The sequence below is a fragment of the Stegostoma tigrinum genome, chromosome 1, assembly GCF_030684315.1.
Source record: "Stegostoma tigrinum isolate sSteTig4 chromosome 1, sSteTig4.hap1, whole genome shotgun sequence".
NCBI classification, from domain to species: Eukaryota; Metazoa; Chordata; class Chondrichthyes; order Orectolobiformes; family Stegostomatidae; genus Stegostoma; species Stegostoma tigrinum.
Genome location: NC_081354.1, coordinates 141,538,945 through 141,554,743, shown reverse-complemented (window position 1 = coordinate 141,554,743; position 15,799 = coordinate 141,538,945). Strand labels below are relative to the sequence as shown.

General features: G+C 39.9%; 1 protein-coding gene across 10 annotated transcripts in view; it reads right to left on the bottom strand.

Annotated features, from left to right (window-relative positions):
• The window catches only part of ubap2a (ubiquitin associated protein 2a), a 101,136-nt gene that overhangs the window by 8,060 nt on the left and 77,277 nt on the right, over window positions 1-15,799 (bottom strand). For all 10 annotated transcript variants that reach the window (XM_048528739.2, XM_048528749.2, XM_048528783.2 and 7 more), the window contains 5 exons: window positions 10,975-11,066; window positions 10,777-10,824; window positions 9,521-9,602; window positions 4,191-4,399; window positions 1,714-1,807 (listed from right to left, as the gene is read on the bottom strand). In XM_048528739.2, coding sequence (XP_048384696.1) covers window positions 1,714-1,807; window positions 4,191-4,399; window positions 9,521-9,602; window positions 10,777-10,824; window positions 10,975-11,066 — 525 coding nt within the window. The remainder of the gene's footprint in view (window positions 1-1,713; window positions 1,808-4,190; window positions 4,400-9,520; window positions 9,603-10,776; window positions 10,825-10,974; window positions 11,067-15,799) is intronic.

The following is a 15,799-nucleotide window of genomic DNA, read 5'->3' as shown; positions in this document are numbered from 1 at the left end:
AATTAGAAATAAATCCTAACAAACATTAACAATAGAAAGTTCAGCCAGTTTCCCAACACAGAACAGAGCCTGGAAAAATTATATTCCTATCTCAATTCCAAGTTAGCACTCAACTGCTTCCTTCTAGTTTCTTTCTTGAACTGTCATGAAATGTAACAATTCTGACACTAGAACCAGTAAAAGTTCAGGCCAACTTCCTTTTAGCCCAAACTCTGTTGTTGCTACCTTTCCATAAAAGCTGAACTACGTGGAAGCAAGGCCAAGTATCAAACCGGACTGATAAATTCCTGTTATAAATCAAAGTGGTATGAACATAGATTTTATTACCACTCCAAGGGTTATCTCATGACCTTGTTTGTAGTCAAGTATTATTGGAAGTGAGACATTTGGATCACTGTCCCAGAATCATAACTTCTCCCCCCACCACCCCCCCAGCAAAATCCTCTGCATTGCCCACATCCACATATCTCACATTATAAAAAAGCAAGTTCCAAAAATGACTATCACACATCTTCATTAGAATACAGTGTAGAGGAACAGTGTACCAAAACAATATTATGCAGTGTGCACCAAGTACCAGAGAGTCTCAACTCTCTATTCAGATTTGCCTTGCATATCTTTCCCAGACTGTCTTCAATCTAACAAAGCTAAAATAATCAGAGTATTTCAAAATTTCCACATTTCAAAAGTGATCAGAGTGGATTACCAATCAGCAATATCTATTCAATGGTAAAATTGCAAGTAAAACAAAATTACAGCAGTCAAATCAAGTACAAGTTTATATTTCATCTTACATTTGATGCCAAACTATATATTATTCATCATTAATAACAGTATGGAGTTGGAGAAGCATAGCAGGCCAGGCAGCGTGAGAGCAGGAAAGTTAACATTTCAGGTCAAGACCCTTCTTCACCAGTAAAACTCATCAGTAATTGTTTTTCTCATAGTCAGACACCTTTCCAAATACCTGATCTAATTCTAATTTTAGAATTCTGGTGTCTGTGTATTCACTGGCTCCTTGGTTTCCAAGCTTTGGAGTTCCCTTCCATAATCTCCAAGACACGTTCCCTCTATTCTTTGAAGGTGCTATTTAAAACTGACAAAGCTGCTGGTCACCTACCTTCATATAGTCTGATGTAGCCAGATGTCTAATTTTGTTTGATAACCTTACCGTCTATATTAAAAAAATGCTACGCCACCAATTGTTCCTTTCAGTAGTTTCCCTTTCTGCCGACACCTGCATTTGTTAGGACACAGTTACAAAACTACCAACAGGGTTTTTTTTGAGGAGGGAACCCCCGTAATTTCATGGGAGAACCACCTTTGGGAGTACACCACTGCCAAGCCAGAAAAGCACAGGATACCTTTGGAACTGGAGGTGATAAATACCAACCTCAATCTGGATAGACACTTCAATACACAAGTATTATACACATTGTACAATGCAAGCCTGACTGCTTTCTCAGCAGACATAAATTATTACTTGGGACTTTGAAAGGGGAACAGTTACATTTGATAAATTATCCAATTAGCCTACAGATCGTCTGATTTTGATAGATTTCCTGCCTATATTTCCCAAGAAAACTTATTTCTTTCATCTGTCCCATTACCATCTTTTTTCAATCTTGTACCATTATCCTCGTCACCTCAAACCATCAGTCTGCAATCCAAGGTTAATTCAAAACTTTTACATCAACGTGACAGAGTACATACCAGTCCCGTATCCATGCTGTCCATAGCCACCTGCCTGTTGAAAAGCTGACGCAGTGTTCATATTCAGTCCATGCTTAGCAGCACCTGGAGGTAACTACAAGAGCATTCAAAATATTTTGAGCAGCTCAAATTAAAAAACAAAACGAACAGTTCACCAACACTGCAAGCACTAGTGGTATTTTTCAATATAATCATTTCAAGCTGTTGTTGCAAACAAAGTCAAGAGCCAGTGACTTGCAATTTTTCCCCTGAATATTCATCATATTCCTCAAGCCCCCTCCAGAAATATTACTTCTAAAGCTATACATTACATAAACACACAACTACTTTGCATCTACCTTACTTCACAGCAAATTTACCCTTTACAAGTTAACAGTAATAAGAAAAATGAGCTGAACCTTTTCAAAAAGATGCATCACTAGTTAGCTGAAAGTATAAGGAATGATTTGAGATTTAAAACGTCAATGCCCTCAACCTTGAGGATTTCAGTGACAAAGTTTCCGTTCTTCTAAAAGAAATATAAACTCAATTTAATTAATTTTCTGGACAGCTAAACATATCAAACTCAAAGCCACTTTTGCTGGTTCCCTCTGTACACAATCAAGAATAATATATCTTGTCAGTATTTTACGCACTTTTGAAACAAATTAGTGGCAAATGACTGAAGACTGACAAATCCCTAGGACTAGTGTTCAACTCATGGCACCAAGTGGTGAGGCAATTGCAAATGCTTTAATGGTAATGTCTCAAAAGTCCGGAATGAGATAATGCCTCCGACAAAAGAGAAAACAGCCACTATGAATCTGTTAGCCAAGAAACGGGAGACAGATAATCAAAAGGTTATAAACTTTTGTTTCATGTCTTTTTGGAAATACTACATTCCTTTAGTAGAGAGATGGTGGGATTGGACAAGTGAACAGAATATTAACTGAGACGTATGGTGTTAATTTGTAAAGAGGAGTTGACAATTCCAGATAAGTAGGAAACCAAGTTGCAAGGTCATACAAAATCTGGAAAAGAATATACAGAAGAATCAGGGTGATGTCACACATGAATCACAAAACATTAGCATGCAGGTAAAGTAATTATGAAAACAAAAATAATGTTTGTTTTTATTGCAGAGTCAAATTCCACGATGTACCAACCACAAATGGGTTGGAAAAGTTCAAAAAGAGGCAGCTCACCATCACTTTCCCAAAGACAATTAGGGTAATAAATGCTGGCTTAGCTAGCATAGCCGAGGATGCCTGAATGACTAAAATGATGAGGTATGATCTCATTAAAAGATGATTATGTGGAGGCTGGGGAAGAATAGATTAAGAGAATGATTCTGTCCATAGGAATTTTGGAAACTAGTGGCATTTTTAAAGCAAGCATCCTCTGATTTAACTAGAATTGAAAAAGTATTTCCTCTGAGGGTTGCTGGTCTTGTGCACTTTATTTTTCAGTAAGCTTCGTCATTGAATACATTCAAAGCAGAGTTAACAGATTTTGAGTGTTAGAGGTTATGGAGAAACAGGAAGCTGTCACTATCTGTTCAGCCACAGTCTTGTTGAATAGTGGAGCAGCACAAGGGAATTGATGGCCTACTCAATGTTTATGGTAGCAAATTTCAAAAGGCAGTCAGGTAGAGGAAAAGGATGAAAAAGTAGATGAAATTTAAATTGGAGGAAATGTAAGCAAATCATTTTGATGGTAAGAAAAAGAGATTATGAAAAAGGCACAAAAGAATACAGGATCTGGACATATTTGCAAAAGATCCTGAGGGTGCATGTACAAATCATTGAAAATAGAGATTTGAAGAAGTGGCTAACAAATGACCTAGACTGTATACAGAGGTGCCAAATGTTACAAAAGCAAGGAAATTATATTCTTGTGTTAGAAAACTTATTCAGTCCCAACTCAATCCAGCTCTGGAGATGGTAATTCAGGAAGAATATGAAAGCATTTCAGGGAGTACCTATTAATGAGAATGGTTCAGAGGTGACAAACTTCAGTAACAGAAAAAGTTGGACTTTTGGGGTTTGTTCACCTTGAAGGCAGAGGAGATTGAATTGAGGTATTCAAAATCATGCTCTGGATAGAATAGGTTACAAAGAATCAGATGCCATTCATGACAGAGTTGAGAAACAAAGGACACCAATTTAAAAAGTGACAAAAGCAACTGCAAAAAATAAAAAAGGGGCAGGCTATCAGTGGTTGGGGTCTGGAATTCACAGAGAATATTGCATGGGCAGAATCTATCATTCGAACATAGAACAGTACAGCACAGAACAGGCCCTTCAGCCCACTGTTTTCAGAAGTAAGCTGGTTCATTAACTGAGAAAAGAAATAAGCCAAAAAGTTGTTACAATAGATACGAAATCCATTTCAAACAAAATCGGTGGCGAAGACCTTCATAATTTCCATTAAACAAAGTCTAACTTCAGAGGATTATCACAAATTACAGTAGAGAAATAACTGCACAAATTACTTACAAACATGGCAGGTCCATACTGGAATGTGCTGGGAACACCAGGCATACCAGCATAATATGGCAATCCTGTGTAACTGTATCCTGGTGGCAAAGCTGGGTTTAAGAAGGTTTGCTGAGTGGTGTGATGAGCCTGATTTTGTTGAGGTTGGGAGAGAGTGGTCGCTGGTGCAGGTGAAGCTGAGTCACCTCTGCCAAACTTCGCTAAATCGCCTGGAAAATATAATTTGTACTCTTGAAAATGGCTCAGCAAGTTATTAGTTGTTACAACTGTTGCATCAGGAAATGATACCACTCCATAACATTTCAAAACATTGCCCTGCAAATCAATGCAGCTCCAAAACACTTAAGGGCAAAAAAGAATTAGCAATAAATACTCTAAGGTGCCACAAAAGCTCCTGCGGAAGATAGGAGTGTTTGATGTAGGAGGATTAATAATATGGATAGGTGATTAGCTGATGGTTGATTGGCAGGATGTGACAAATGGAAACCTGCAAGGTATTGTGAAAAGTTGAGGCCTCAGCACAATTTGCATCAATAACCAAGATGGCAGGAGAGAAGGCATGGTGGCTAAACATTCTAAAGAAAATTTATTATAAGTAAGGAGGCCAGGCAGCAGAGGAACAGGAAAACTGATGTTTTGGGTCAGGACCCTTCTTCAGAAGTCCTGACCCTAAATATCAGCTTTCCTGCTCCTCTCTTGCTGCCTGGCCTGCTGTGTCCCTCCAGCTCCAGCTCCACACGGTTATCTTGACTCCAGCATCAGCAGTTCTTACTATCTCTCATTAAAAAAGAGATTTTCTGCTAATTCATTCACGAGATGCCGGATTTGCTGGCAAGGCCAATATTTGGTACCCATCCTGGATTGCATTCTTGCACTGCAGTGATAGGGGTGGCGGACATCCAGGATGCAAAATCTGCAAAACTACAACAATATACTTTCAAAACAAGGTAAGGGATAGGTATGGAGGAAAAGTTGCAGTGGTTGTGCTCCCATGAATCTATTGCCCTTACCCTTTTACATGGTAGTGGGCATAGGTTTGGACGATGCTGTCGAAGGAGCCTTCTGCAGTGCATCTTAGAGATGTTACACACTGCTGCTACTGTGGTGAAGGGAGTACATGTCTGCAAACATGGTACCATTCAAGTAGGTTGCTTTGCCCTGGATGGTGTTGTGCACTTGGAACTTGACTCATTCAGGTAAGCAGGTTGTATTCTATCACACTCCTCACTTGTCTTGTAGCAAGAAGTCAGACTTAGGGAGTTAGGCGCCGAGTTACTCACTGCAGCATTCTAGCCTTGAATCAGCTAGTGTAGCTCCAATAAGGCTAATTCCGTTCAGTTTATAGTCAATGGTAATCCCCAGGATGTTGAGCGATGGTATTGCTATTGGATGTCATGGGGTGACCATTTGATTCTCTCATTAGGAAAAGGTCATTACCTAGCACTTAATGTAGAAGTTACTTGCCACTTGTCAGGCCAAACCTGGATACTCAAAAGATGCCAAGAACTGCAGATGCCGAGTCAGCGTCAACGCAGTAGGTCAGGCAGCAGAGGAATAGTAGTAAAGTCGCTGTTTTGGGTCAAGACCCTTGTTCAGAACTAAAACTGGGGTTCTGAAGAGGAGTCCCAACCCGAATCATCAACTTTCCTACTCCTTGGATGCTATCTGATCTGCTGTACTCCTCCAACTCCACACTGTCAAATCCGGATACTGTAGCAAGATCTGGACATTTGAACGTACACTGTATAAGATTAGTAGGGAAAGTGATATCTCATGATTGACTTATTTTAGTCATAATTGCATAATTAAAGCATATTAAATTGATCAAACATTTGGCTTAATAGAACCAATACAGATCTTGGCACCATCATGCTCAACTTCATTTGACAAAGACATACACAATTGGATTGTAAACAAAGTGAAGACAATAACCTGTGTTACAGTTACAGTTGCAAGGATGATGGTGCTCTTTTTCAGCTTATGTACAGCCTAAATCCCGATTTGCAAGGTTGAATAAGGCAGGTAATCTTCATCAAGAGATCATAAGCAGAGCTGCTGTGTTGCATTTTGTTTAGAAGTGTAGCTTTTGAATAAATGTAACTTTGTAAAATTTGCAACTATATAATCTTTTATACTTTCACTCAAGATTATGTACGGAGGAATATTTCATGAATTCATTCCTTTGCATCTGAAGTATTGTGTCATGCGAAACTGTGTCCAAATTTTCAAACAGCAGAAACAAAAAAAATTATCAGAGCACTGATGACCAAGAGAAAAGAAAATGGTTAGAGATAAGCAAGGGTCTGATTTAATGAGAACTTCAACAAATGTAGAAAAAAAAAGACCGAGACATGAGCACAAGGATATAAGTCATTGGGTCCTGACTGCAAAAGCCTCTCTTTTCCTTCAGAGGCAAACAACACTTCAAGCTATTGTGCCTTAGTTAAAATTCAAAGTGACAACAAAACCTAAGAGGACTAACCCCTGAATGACTGGATCTTAAGTTGCCAGCCAGGGGATAACGAGAGGTGACAGTCAATGAGAGACTGATCATGGACCCCTTAAACCCATTAGCAATAAGCCCTGCTTAGCCTATGCCAATTTAAGAATGCATGATATAACTGATCGTGGCTCAAAGAGTTAAGCAATGGCTTTCAGTGACCAAGATACACAAAGATGTTTGAAGTTATCCTGCTCCCAATTCCAAGTGGAAAGCCCAAAGCATTAGAGAGAGGAGAGAGGGTGTTGACCTTTGGCCTAAGGTAAACCAGATACCAAGACCCATACACTATGCCCATAAAGTTACTGCTCCGCTTTCGTAGGTATATTCATAACATAAGCTTTCCATGTTACTGCACTAGATTGTCTTATACTGCTTAAATGGCTGAAGTCTCAAATTAACAAGTTGGTGTTGGTACTGGTACTTAAAGACTCCCAGAACTTTTGACTACTACACACTATCAGGGGAGCAAATGGTGCTGTACAACCTGCAAACATCCCCATTTCTGACTTTATAATGAAAGAAAGCCCTCAAAGCAGCTGAGGATAACTGGGTCCAGGACACTATTGAAGAACAGGGCTTCCATTGTGCAGTGGAAACTGTGTTTAAGTCCCATCTGTTCCAGGTGTATAATGTCTTCAGACAAGGTTCATTAGAAAATATACACCCTGAGGAACAAGGTTATTGCAACATCTCGTGCACAAAACATTTAGTCTAGTCTTATCTTTTACTGGTTCCAGAACATGCCATGCTAAGAAATTATCCTTAGAACGTTTTATGAACGCATGTCAGCTAGCTTTGAACATTTGACTTTTCCCATCTATACGTAGATTAAAATCTCCAATGATTATTGCCATACTTTTCAACAAGCTCCAATTATTTTTTCCCTTTACACTCTACTCTACCACATGGTTATTGCTGGAGGCTTGTACTGCTCCACTACAAGTGTATTCTTGCTCAAATAATAAAAAGAAAAAGTTAACTTGTATGAAGAACTACAAACTAAATGCAGAACTTTTGAAACAAAGAAACAAAGAAACCTACAGCACAGAAACAGGCCCTTCGGCCCTCCAAGCCTGCGCCGATCAAGATCCTCTGTCTAACCTGTCGCCTATTTTCTAACTATCGGTGTCCATTTGCTCCCTGCCCATCCATGTACCTGTCCAAATATATCTTAAAAGGCGCTAACGTGTCTGCGTCTACCACCTCCACTGGCAACGCGTTCCAGACACCCACCACCCTCTGTGTAAAGAACTTTCCACGCATATCTCCCTTAAACTCTCCTCCTCTCACTTTGAACTCATGACCCCTAGTAATTGAGTCCCCCACTCTGGGGGGAAAAAGCTTTTTGCTATCCACCCTGTCTATACCCCTCATGATTTTGTAGACCTCAATTTCCGTCTTTCTAATGAAAATAATCCTAATCTATTCAACCTCTCTTCATAGCTAGCACCCTCCATACCAGGCACCATCCTGGTGAACCTCCTCTGCACCCTCTCCAAAGCATCCACATCCTTTTGTTAATGTGGTGACCAGAACTGTACACAGTACTCCAAATGTGGCTGAACCAAAGTCCTATACAACCGCAACATGACCTGCCAACTCTTGTACTCAATACCCCGCCCAATGAAGGAAAGCATGCCATGTGCCTTCTTGACCACCCTATTGACCTGCGTTGTCACCTTCAGGGAACAAGGGACCTGAACACCCAAATCACTCTGTTCATCAATTTTCCCCAGGACTTTTCCATTTACTGTATAGTTCGCCCTTGAATTTGATCTTCCAAAATGCATCACCTCGCATTTGCCCGGATTGAACTCCATCTGCCATTTATCTGCCCAACTCTCCAGTCTATCTATATTCTGCTGTAATCTCTGACAGTCACCTTCACTATCAGCTACTCCACCAATCTTAGTTTCATTAGCAAACTTACTGATCAGACCACCTACATCTTCTTCCAGATCATTTACATATATCACAAACAACAGTCGTCCCAGCACAGATCCCTGTGGAACACCGCTGGTTACAGGTGTCCAATTTGAGAAACTCCCTTCTACTACTACCCTCTGTCTCCTGTTGCCCAGCCAGTTTTTTATCCATCTAGCTAGCACACCCTGGACCCCATGTGACTTCACTTTCTCCATCAGCCTGCCACGGAGAACCTCATCAAGCACCTTACTGAAGTCCATGTATATGACATCGACAGCCTTTCCCTCAATCAACTTTGTCACGTCCTCAAAGAATTCTATCAAGTTGGTAAGACATGACCTTCCCTGTACAAAACCATGTTGCCTATCACTGATAAGCCCATTTTCTTCCAAATGGGAATAGATCCTATCCCTCAGTATCTTCTCCAGTAGCTTCCCTACCACTGACGTCAGGCTCACCAGTCGATAATTACCTGGATTATCCTTGCTGCCCTTTTTAAACAAGGGGACAACATTAGAAAGTGTCCAGTCCTCTGGGACCTCACCCGTGTCTAAGGGCACCGCAAAGATCTGTTAGGGCCCCAGCTATTTCCTCTCTCGCTTCCCTCAGCAACCTGGGATAGATCCCATCCGGACCTGGGGACTTGTCCACCTTAATGCCTTTTAGGATACCTAACACTTCCTCCTTTTGATATGCCAATGACCAACTTGATGCATTATCAAAATGAAGAATCAGCAAGTTTAGAGATGGCATTCACACACCACCGTTCCTTGAAGGATTAAACCAGGGCAAGAGGACAAATGAGTCCACTATCTGTGGAAGGAAAGAACTTAATACACCAAATGATGTATTGGCAACAAAACAAAGAAAATAAGACGTACATGACCTTGGAACTACACACCTGAATAAGGGTTGCTTGCAAGACTTCCATCTCTGCTAGCAAGTGCTGCAGCTGGAGCAGGAAATGCCATTCCATAGTAATCCTGGAAGATTGACAAGGAAGAGGTAAAGACCAGGTAGTTTCAAGGAGAATCAGAAGGGAAGAAAATAGAAGTAAGGAATACAGACATTTCTTCAAAACAACTTCAATAGCTAATTTGGCTTTTCAGGAAGTTCCACTGCAATTACCAATAAAAATTCAATAACCTTAACTATGTGTTGATATCCAAAGCATCTTTAAAGGGAAATGAAGATAGTGATAGTAACCAGTAATCTCGAAGCCCATGCTAATGATCTGGGGACGTTGTAAATTGCACCAGCTTGATTTGAACCAATCAATAATATCAGTGTTTAAAAACTAGCCTGTGAACTTTGACAACATTAGTTGTCATAAAAACCCAGCAGGTTCATTAATGCCCTCAGGGGAATTCTTACCTGATCTGGCCTACATGTGATTCCAGACCCACAGCAACGTGATGATATAATGCCTGCTGCAATGACCAAGCAAGACACTAGAGGGCAATTAGAAGTGGGTGTTCATGTCCTCCATACCAACACAACCACATTCCATGCCAAAACAGAATTAAGTGATAAAAGTGAATAATTATAAAATGTTAGAATCTGTTCAAGCCTTCTGAAAAATCAAACATGACTACTGAATACTAAGTGTCTTCACAACTGCAGTAGTTCAATAATCTTCGTCAAATACATCTTCCACTGCAACTAGAAGGCCAGTGATGTAGGACTGGAATTTCAAATCTCAGTTAATGATTGCTCGTTCCATGCCAACTCAAATGCTGACAAGCAACTTTTGCTGAAGCTAAACAAACTAAGGCTCCACGCAAGAAAAAAAATTAAAATTAAAAAGTATTACAGATGCTGAAGATCTTAAATAAAAACAAAGTGCTGGAGAAACTCAGAAGCTCTGATAGCATTGGTGGGTGAGTCCAAGAAATCGACGACAGCTTAATTCACTCCAAAAACTATAATAAATTTTGGTTGTTTGTTCAAAAATGGAAGTGATTGAGGTCAATACTTAAAAAGAAACTTTCATTCAACCTCGTACCTCAGTTTGCGATAAAAACATTCCACGTTTGAGCCACAAAATTCAAGAGGCTGAATTCTGCCTCAACAGTACACGTGATGCTATCATTACTAAAAGTACAAGACAAACCACAGCATACTAATTAGACTAGTTTGTAAAGACAATCTACTAACCAGAGGTAGCCTGGATTGAAGTACCTGAAGGTCATCATACCCATAGATCTGTTGCATAAAACAGAAAATAAAAGATCAAAATCTCAAAGCAAGCAATTCAAATAAATGTTTTCTATACAAAGTGCATTTATAGACAAATCAATTTCACTGCCTGATCTGCGCACACAATTGTTATTTAGTATTTGCATTCACTCTTACTGGGTATGCAGGCAGCAGTCCCCCTGGTCCAACAATGTACTGATTGTGTAAAATAGGAGGCACACCTGGAGGAAGATTTGGTGGAGCCTTCCCTGCAATAAAAAAAGTAGTTACATTAAAAATTGTGTTTTAACTCAAGGGGGGAAAAAGCCATGGGGCTTATGCAATGTGACCTTCTACTATTTTAATTTGTATACTGGGTTATTGAATATCTGACTCCATTATTTTCCCTATAATCTTGAAATCTTAAAATGCATGCAGGCACTTGATGGATTTTAAAAAAAGGGGTCTCCAAAATGCACTAGACCAGTGTTGGAGGAAGAGAAGTTTGAGAATATGGGGCTGGAAGAGATTACGAGGAGCAATATCATAATTACATGGAAAGAAGATAGAAGCCAGACAAATCAACGGAAGTCAAGCAGGATAGAACAGAGAGGCAGGTTTAGCACAGGACGGAATACATCCAGCACTTGTCTGGATTAATTAAGTAGTTCGGCACTTGGACTCTTGAAAAGTACATCCTTAGAATAGCAATATTAGTTAATGTTTCCCCTGGTCAAACTTCAACCTGAATGACAAGTAGGTCACAGAAATCACTGGGAATCATCGTTGAGGCTAGCACAATAGGGACGACTCAAAAATCAAAAAAACTTTCCTATTACATAGAAACAGAACAAATATTGCGGCAAGCATTAGTAATTCTTAATTATTTGTTATCACAGGGATTCTGTTGTGTAGGTATAAGTACGGAGGCTGTCGTTTTAAGAATCAAATCACTTGGCATAATTCCGGGCAGGGAGTAACCTGGTTTTGCCTTGATGCTTGTAGAGTAAACATCTCCACTACTAAACAATTCACACTCCTGATATTTCTTGGAACTTAACACAAAAAGGAAACTGGTGTCAAAAGAGGGAAAAACTCTCGATCGATGGGGTCAATCCAACGAAAACAAACAAACATGGTCCTCACTGCCAACTTCAGATACTTTGATAAAAAAGGAGAAATCAAAAAGGCACCATCGCTGCAGGTACAGTAAAAAAACAATTCACCTCAAGGAAGAGATAAACAGTGCACAACAGCTTGCCAGATGCTCCACCCTCAAGGATCGCTGAGCAATTAGCACTCACATAGAAGGAAATGTCTTGTGCTAGGGGTGTAGACTTGGAAAGAAACAGACAGCCTCAGAGTATCTTGTTTTAAATGGGAAGCAGTGAGATAGTGCTAAACTTTGTGGTACATTGCGCCACGCAGGCACTTTCCATTTAAAGCAAGTGGGAAATCTGGGACAAACAAAGTTGGAACTTCTACAGAGACTATTATTTTGTTTAAGCCAAGAAAACTGAAGCAGATATTGCTGCCTGTGCATTCCTGCATATTATGGGAGGAAAACTTTTAACTGCCCAAGTCGTCTCATAGAATTTATGAATTGGTGGAGATCCTAAACAACCATTTTTCATCAAAAGCACTTGTGATTGCTGAAAGGTTCAGCTAGAACATAGAACATTACAGCGCAATACAGGCCCTTTGGCCCTCAATGTTGCGCCGACCTGTGAAACCAATCTGAAGCCCATTTAAGCCACACTATTCCATTATCATCCATATGTTTATCTAAAGACCATTTAAATGCCCTTAAACTTGGCGAGTCTACTCTACAATTCCACAAACACAATCAAACATGGTGCTGAATCTCCCAGTTCGTAGCAATTTTGAAGTTAAGTGAATTCTGCGAATTTGGAGACAATTTGAATAATGCTGTTAGACACAGACTCGTTTGGAGTTTAAGATATGAAGCAATGCAAAAGCGATTATGGATGGAAAAGATACCTAGAGACTTAAAGAAAGCACAAGAAATGTCAATCTCTAGGATCTAGCAGCTAAGGGAGCTTGACAGCTAAGCACGAACAAGAGTTTACAAAATGGTGACAGAGACTAGCCCCAAAAGACACAAAACCGTCAGCGCGGAAACACAGGTCAGGCAGCAGCAACATAAGAAATAAAGAAACCATATGCCGAAACTGTGGCCATAAAGGGCACAGTCAACGAGCATGATTAAGGAAGAAGCGTGAACCACATTCAACAAAATACAAAAACTGAAAAGAAAATCTACGTGGTACAAAGAGAATGTGAAAAGCCTCAGTTCAGACAGGAGCTGTTAAGCTTACTGGCCACTGCTGGCAACAACAAGCAATACTGGATCAATTCATTGCTGAATGGCAAACCACGACAGACGGAAATGGACCCTGGAGCCGCAGTTTTATTGATACCTGAAAGGATTAAATCAGAAGCAGCTGGATCGTACTGTGCTGCAAACCCTCAAAGATTGTCTTCAGAACGTACACAGTTGAAGTGGTGCCTTTGTGTGGTACAAAGTAATTGCTCAGTTTATATGGCAAGTTTCGAGATTCGTCCCTGTACATTAAGGAAGGAAACTTTTCCAGAATTATGGGGAAGAACGTGGTTGGAAAATTTTCACTCAACTGTGCTGACATAAATGGCTTGTCAGATTCTGAGACTGTTCTATCACAAATTTTAAAGAAACATGTTATTGTTTTCAATTGAGAATCTGGGCAGCACAGAAAAGATATCAAATTGACAATCAAGGATGAGAAACATGCAAAACACGACAAAGCTAGATCAGTGCTTTATGAAATCAGGCAAAATTAGACAGGCCGATCAAGACAAAGTCCTTGAATCCAATGAGAGTCAGTCATTCGGCCACATACCACTGAAAAAGAAAGACGGATCAGTATGCTGCTGCAGTGATTTAAGGTCATCGTTACTCAGCACACGGTGCAAATTAGTGTCCTTTGCCTTTAATTGACAGCATGTTTGATGCACTAGCTGGAGATCAGCTTTTCAGTAAAATTAATCTTAGTCAAGCCCATCTCCAGGTGAAGTAGAGTCTCAGAAATATCTGACAATTATAACACAAAAAACAATTCAAATCCAAGAGACTTCAGTTTGGAATCACATCTCCACTTGTGTATTTCTAACATGCCAAGCATTAAACTAAAATGGATTGCAAGGAGTCCAGCGTTACACAGATAATATTTTAGTTATGGAGAGGGGAAAAAGTAAAAAGAAGTGCCCATAATTTACTCTGCAGACCCTTGAAGATTATGGTCCAATTGGGAGGGGAGATAAACTTGAATTTTTAAAAATTTTCTATTGAGTATTTAGACCATGCCATCAATGCTAAGGGACTACACAGGTCACTTTCAAAAGTAAACACCATAACTGAGGCATCAGCACCTAAATGTAAATGAATGATCAATTACTACAGGCAGTTTGTCCCAAATCTTGCAACCATTCTCAAGATGTTGCACAATTTATTATGACAAATTAAGAATTGGAAATAGGAGACCACTGTGAAAGAGTCTTTGCATGAGTCAGAGTTTGAGTGAAAGTCAGAAGTCCCGACCCATTTTGACCCATGGTTCTGTTTAAATTTGCATGCAACTCAACCGTATTGAGTGGGAGCATTTGATTTCCACATTACCCAACAATGAATAGAAGCCAATAGCTTTTGCATCAAGACCAATAAACGAAGTAGAAATGACCTACACAGGGAGAAATTTTAGCATTAGACAATTCTACCAATGGCCAATAATTGGCCTAAGAGATCACAGACTATTGACTGCAATATTTGGGCCTCATACAGAGATACATTTCTCTAGCAACAAGCCATATGCAGGGGAGGGCAGTGTTGCTACCAGTGATGGATATCGTACTTCATGACAGGAACAACCCCCAGAATGAATCAGAAGCTGGAACTACCCATGTAAACAGGACGGCTCCAATGGGGGAAGGAGGGTCATGATTCCAGCATAGGCAAGGAAGCTTGGTTTAAATCAACTACACAAAGGTCACTGTGGTACTGTCAGTCAGTATGAAGGTAACCAGAAGCTATTTTGGGAAGTCAAGATTCAACTTCAAAACTGAGAAGGCAGGAGTCTGTGCACCTTGTACAAGAGTTCACAACGTACCTATATCAGTGCCATTACACACATGGGAATGGTCAGAAAGAGCATGGTGAAGAATCCATATTGACTGTACTGGATCTTTTGAAGGATCAAAGTTCTTCATACTGTTTGATGCACGTACTAAATGGTCTTAATTTGCCATAAAAATCTTCAGAGAAGGCTATTAAGGGGGGGAGGTCTTAATTAGATTATCTGAAACAACATACTAGTGATGGACAGCAGTGAATTGAGGGGAATGTAGGTTAGGTTATTTTATTTTTGGATTAGGATTATTCCACAGCACAACATCGTGGGCCAAAGGGCCTGTACTGTGCTTTTCTATGTTATATTTTCTAGGAGAACGGTCCCAGTTTCTCTCAAGAGCTTACTGACTAAAGCAGCATGGAATTCAACATATCACATCAATTCCTTATTGCCTGCCCACAAACTGTTTGACAGCTAATAAAATATTTCTTCATAGTAACTGCAGAACAAAGACAGAGTCAATTGTTGTTAACATTCCAAAGAACAAGCAACTCGATGACTCCAAGTCCTCAGGCATTGCTCGTAGTAAAGTGCCAGTTGCACATGACAGTTAATTTGTTGAAACCACTCATGACAAGAGACTGCAAGAAACAACAGAATCAGGTTTTCCAACAAGAGAACAAGTCTAAATGCCATGTTTTCTGCAAAAGCAGGAGGTGATGACAAGGAATTTCAATACTGGCAAGTGGGGAAACATCATTGTAACATAGACTGGACTGGTTTCCTACACCAAGCAGATGAGTATGAAGGCAACATGCAAATTCTTGTCAACCAGAATGAATCAATGTGCTAGAGACAATATTATTTCAAAATCCACA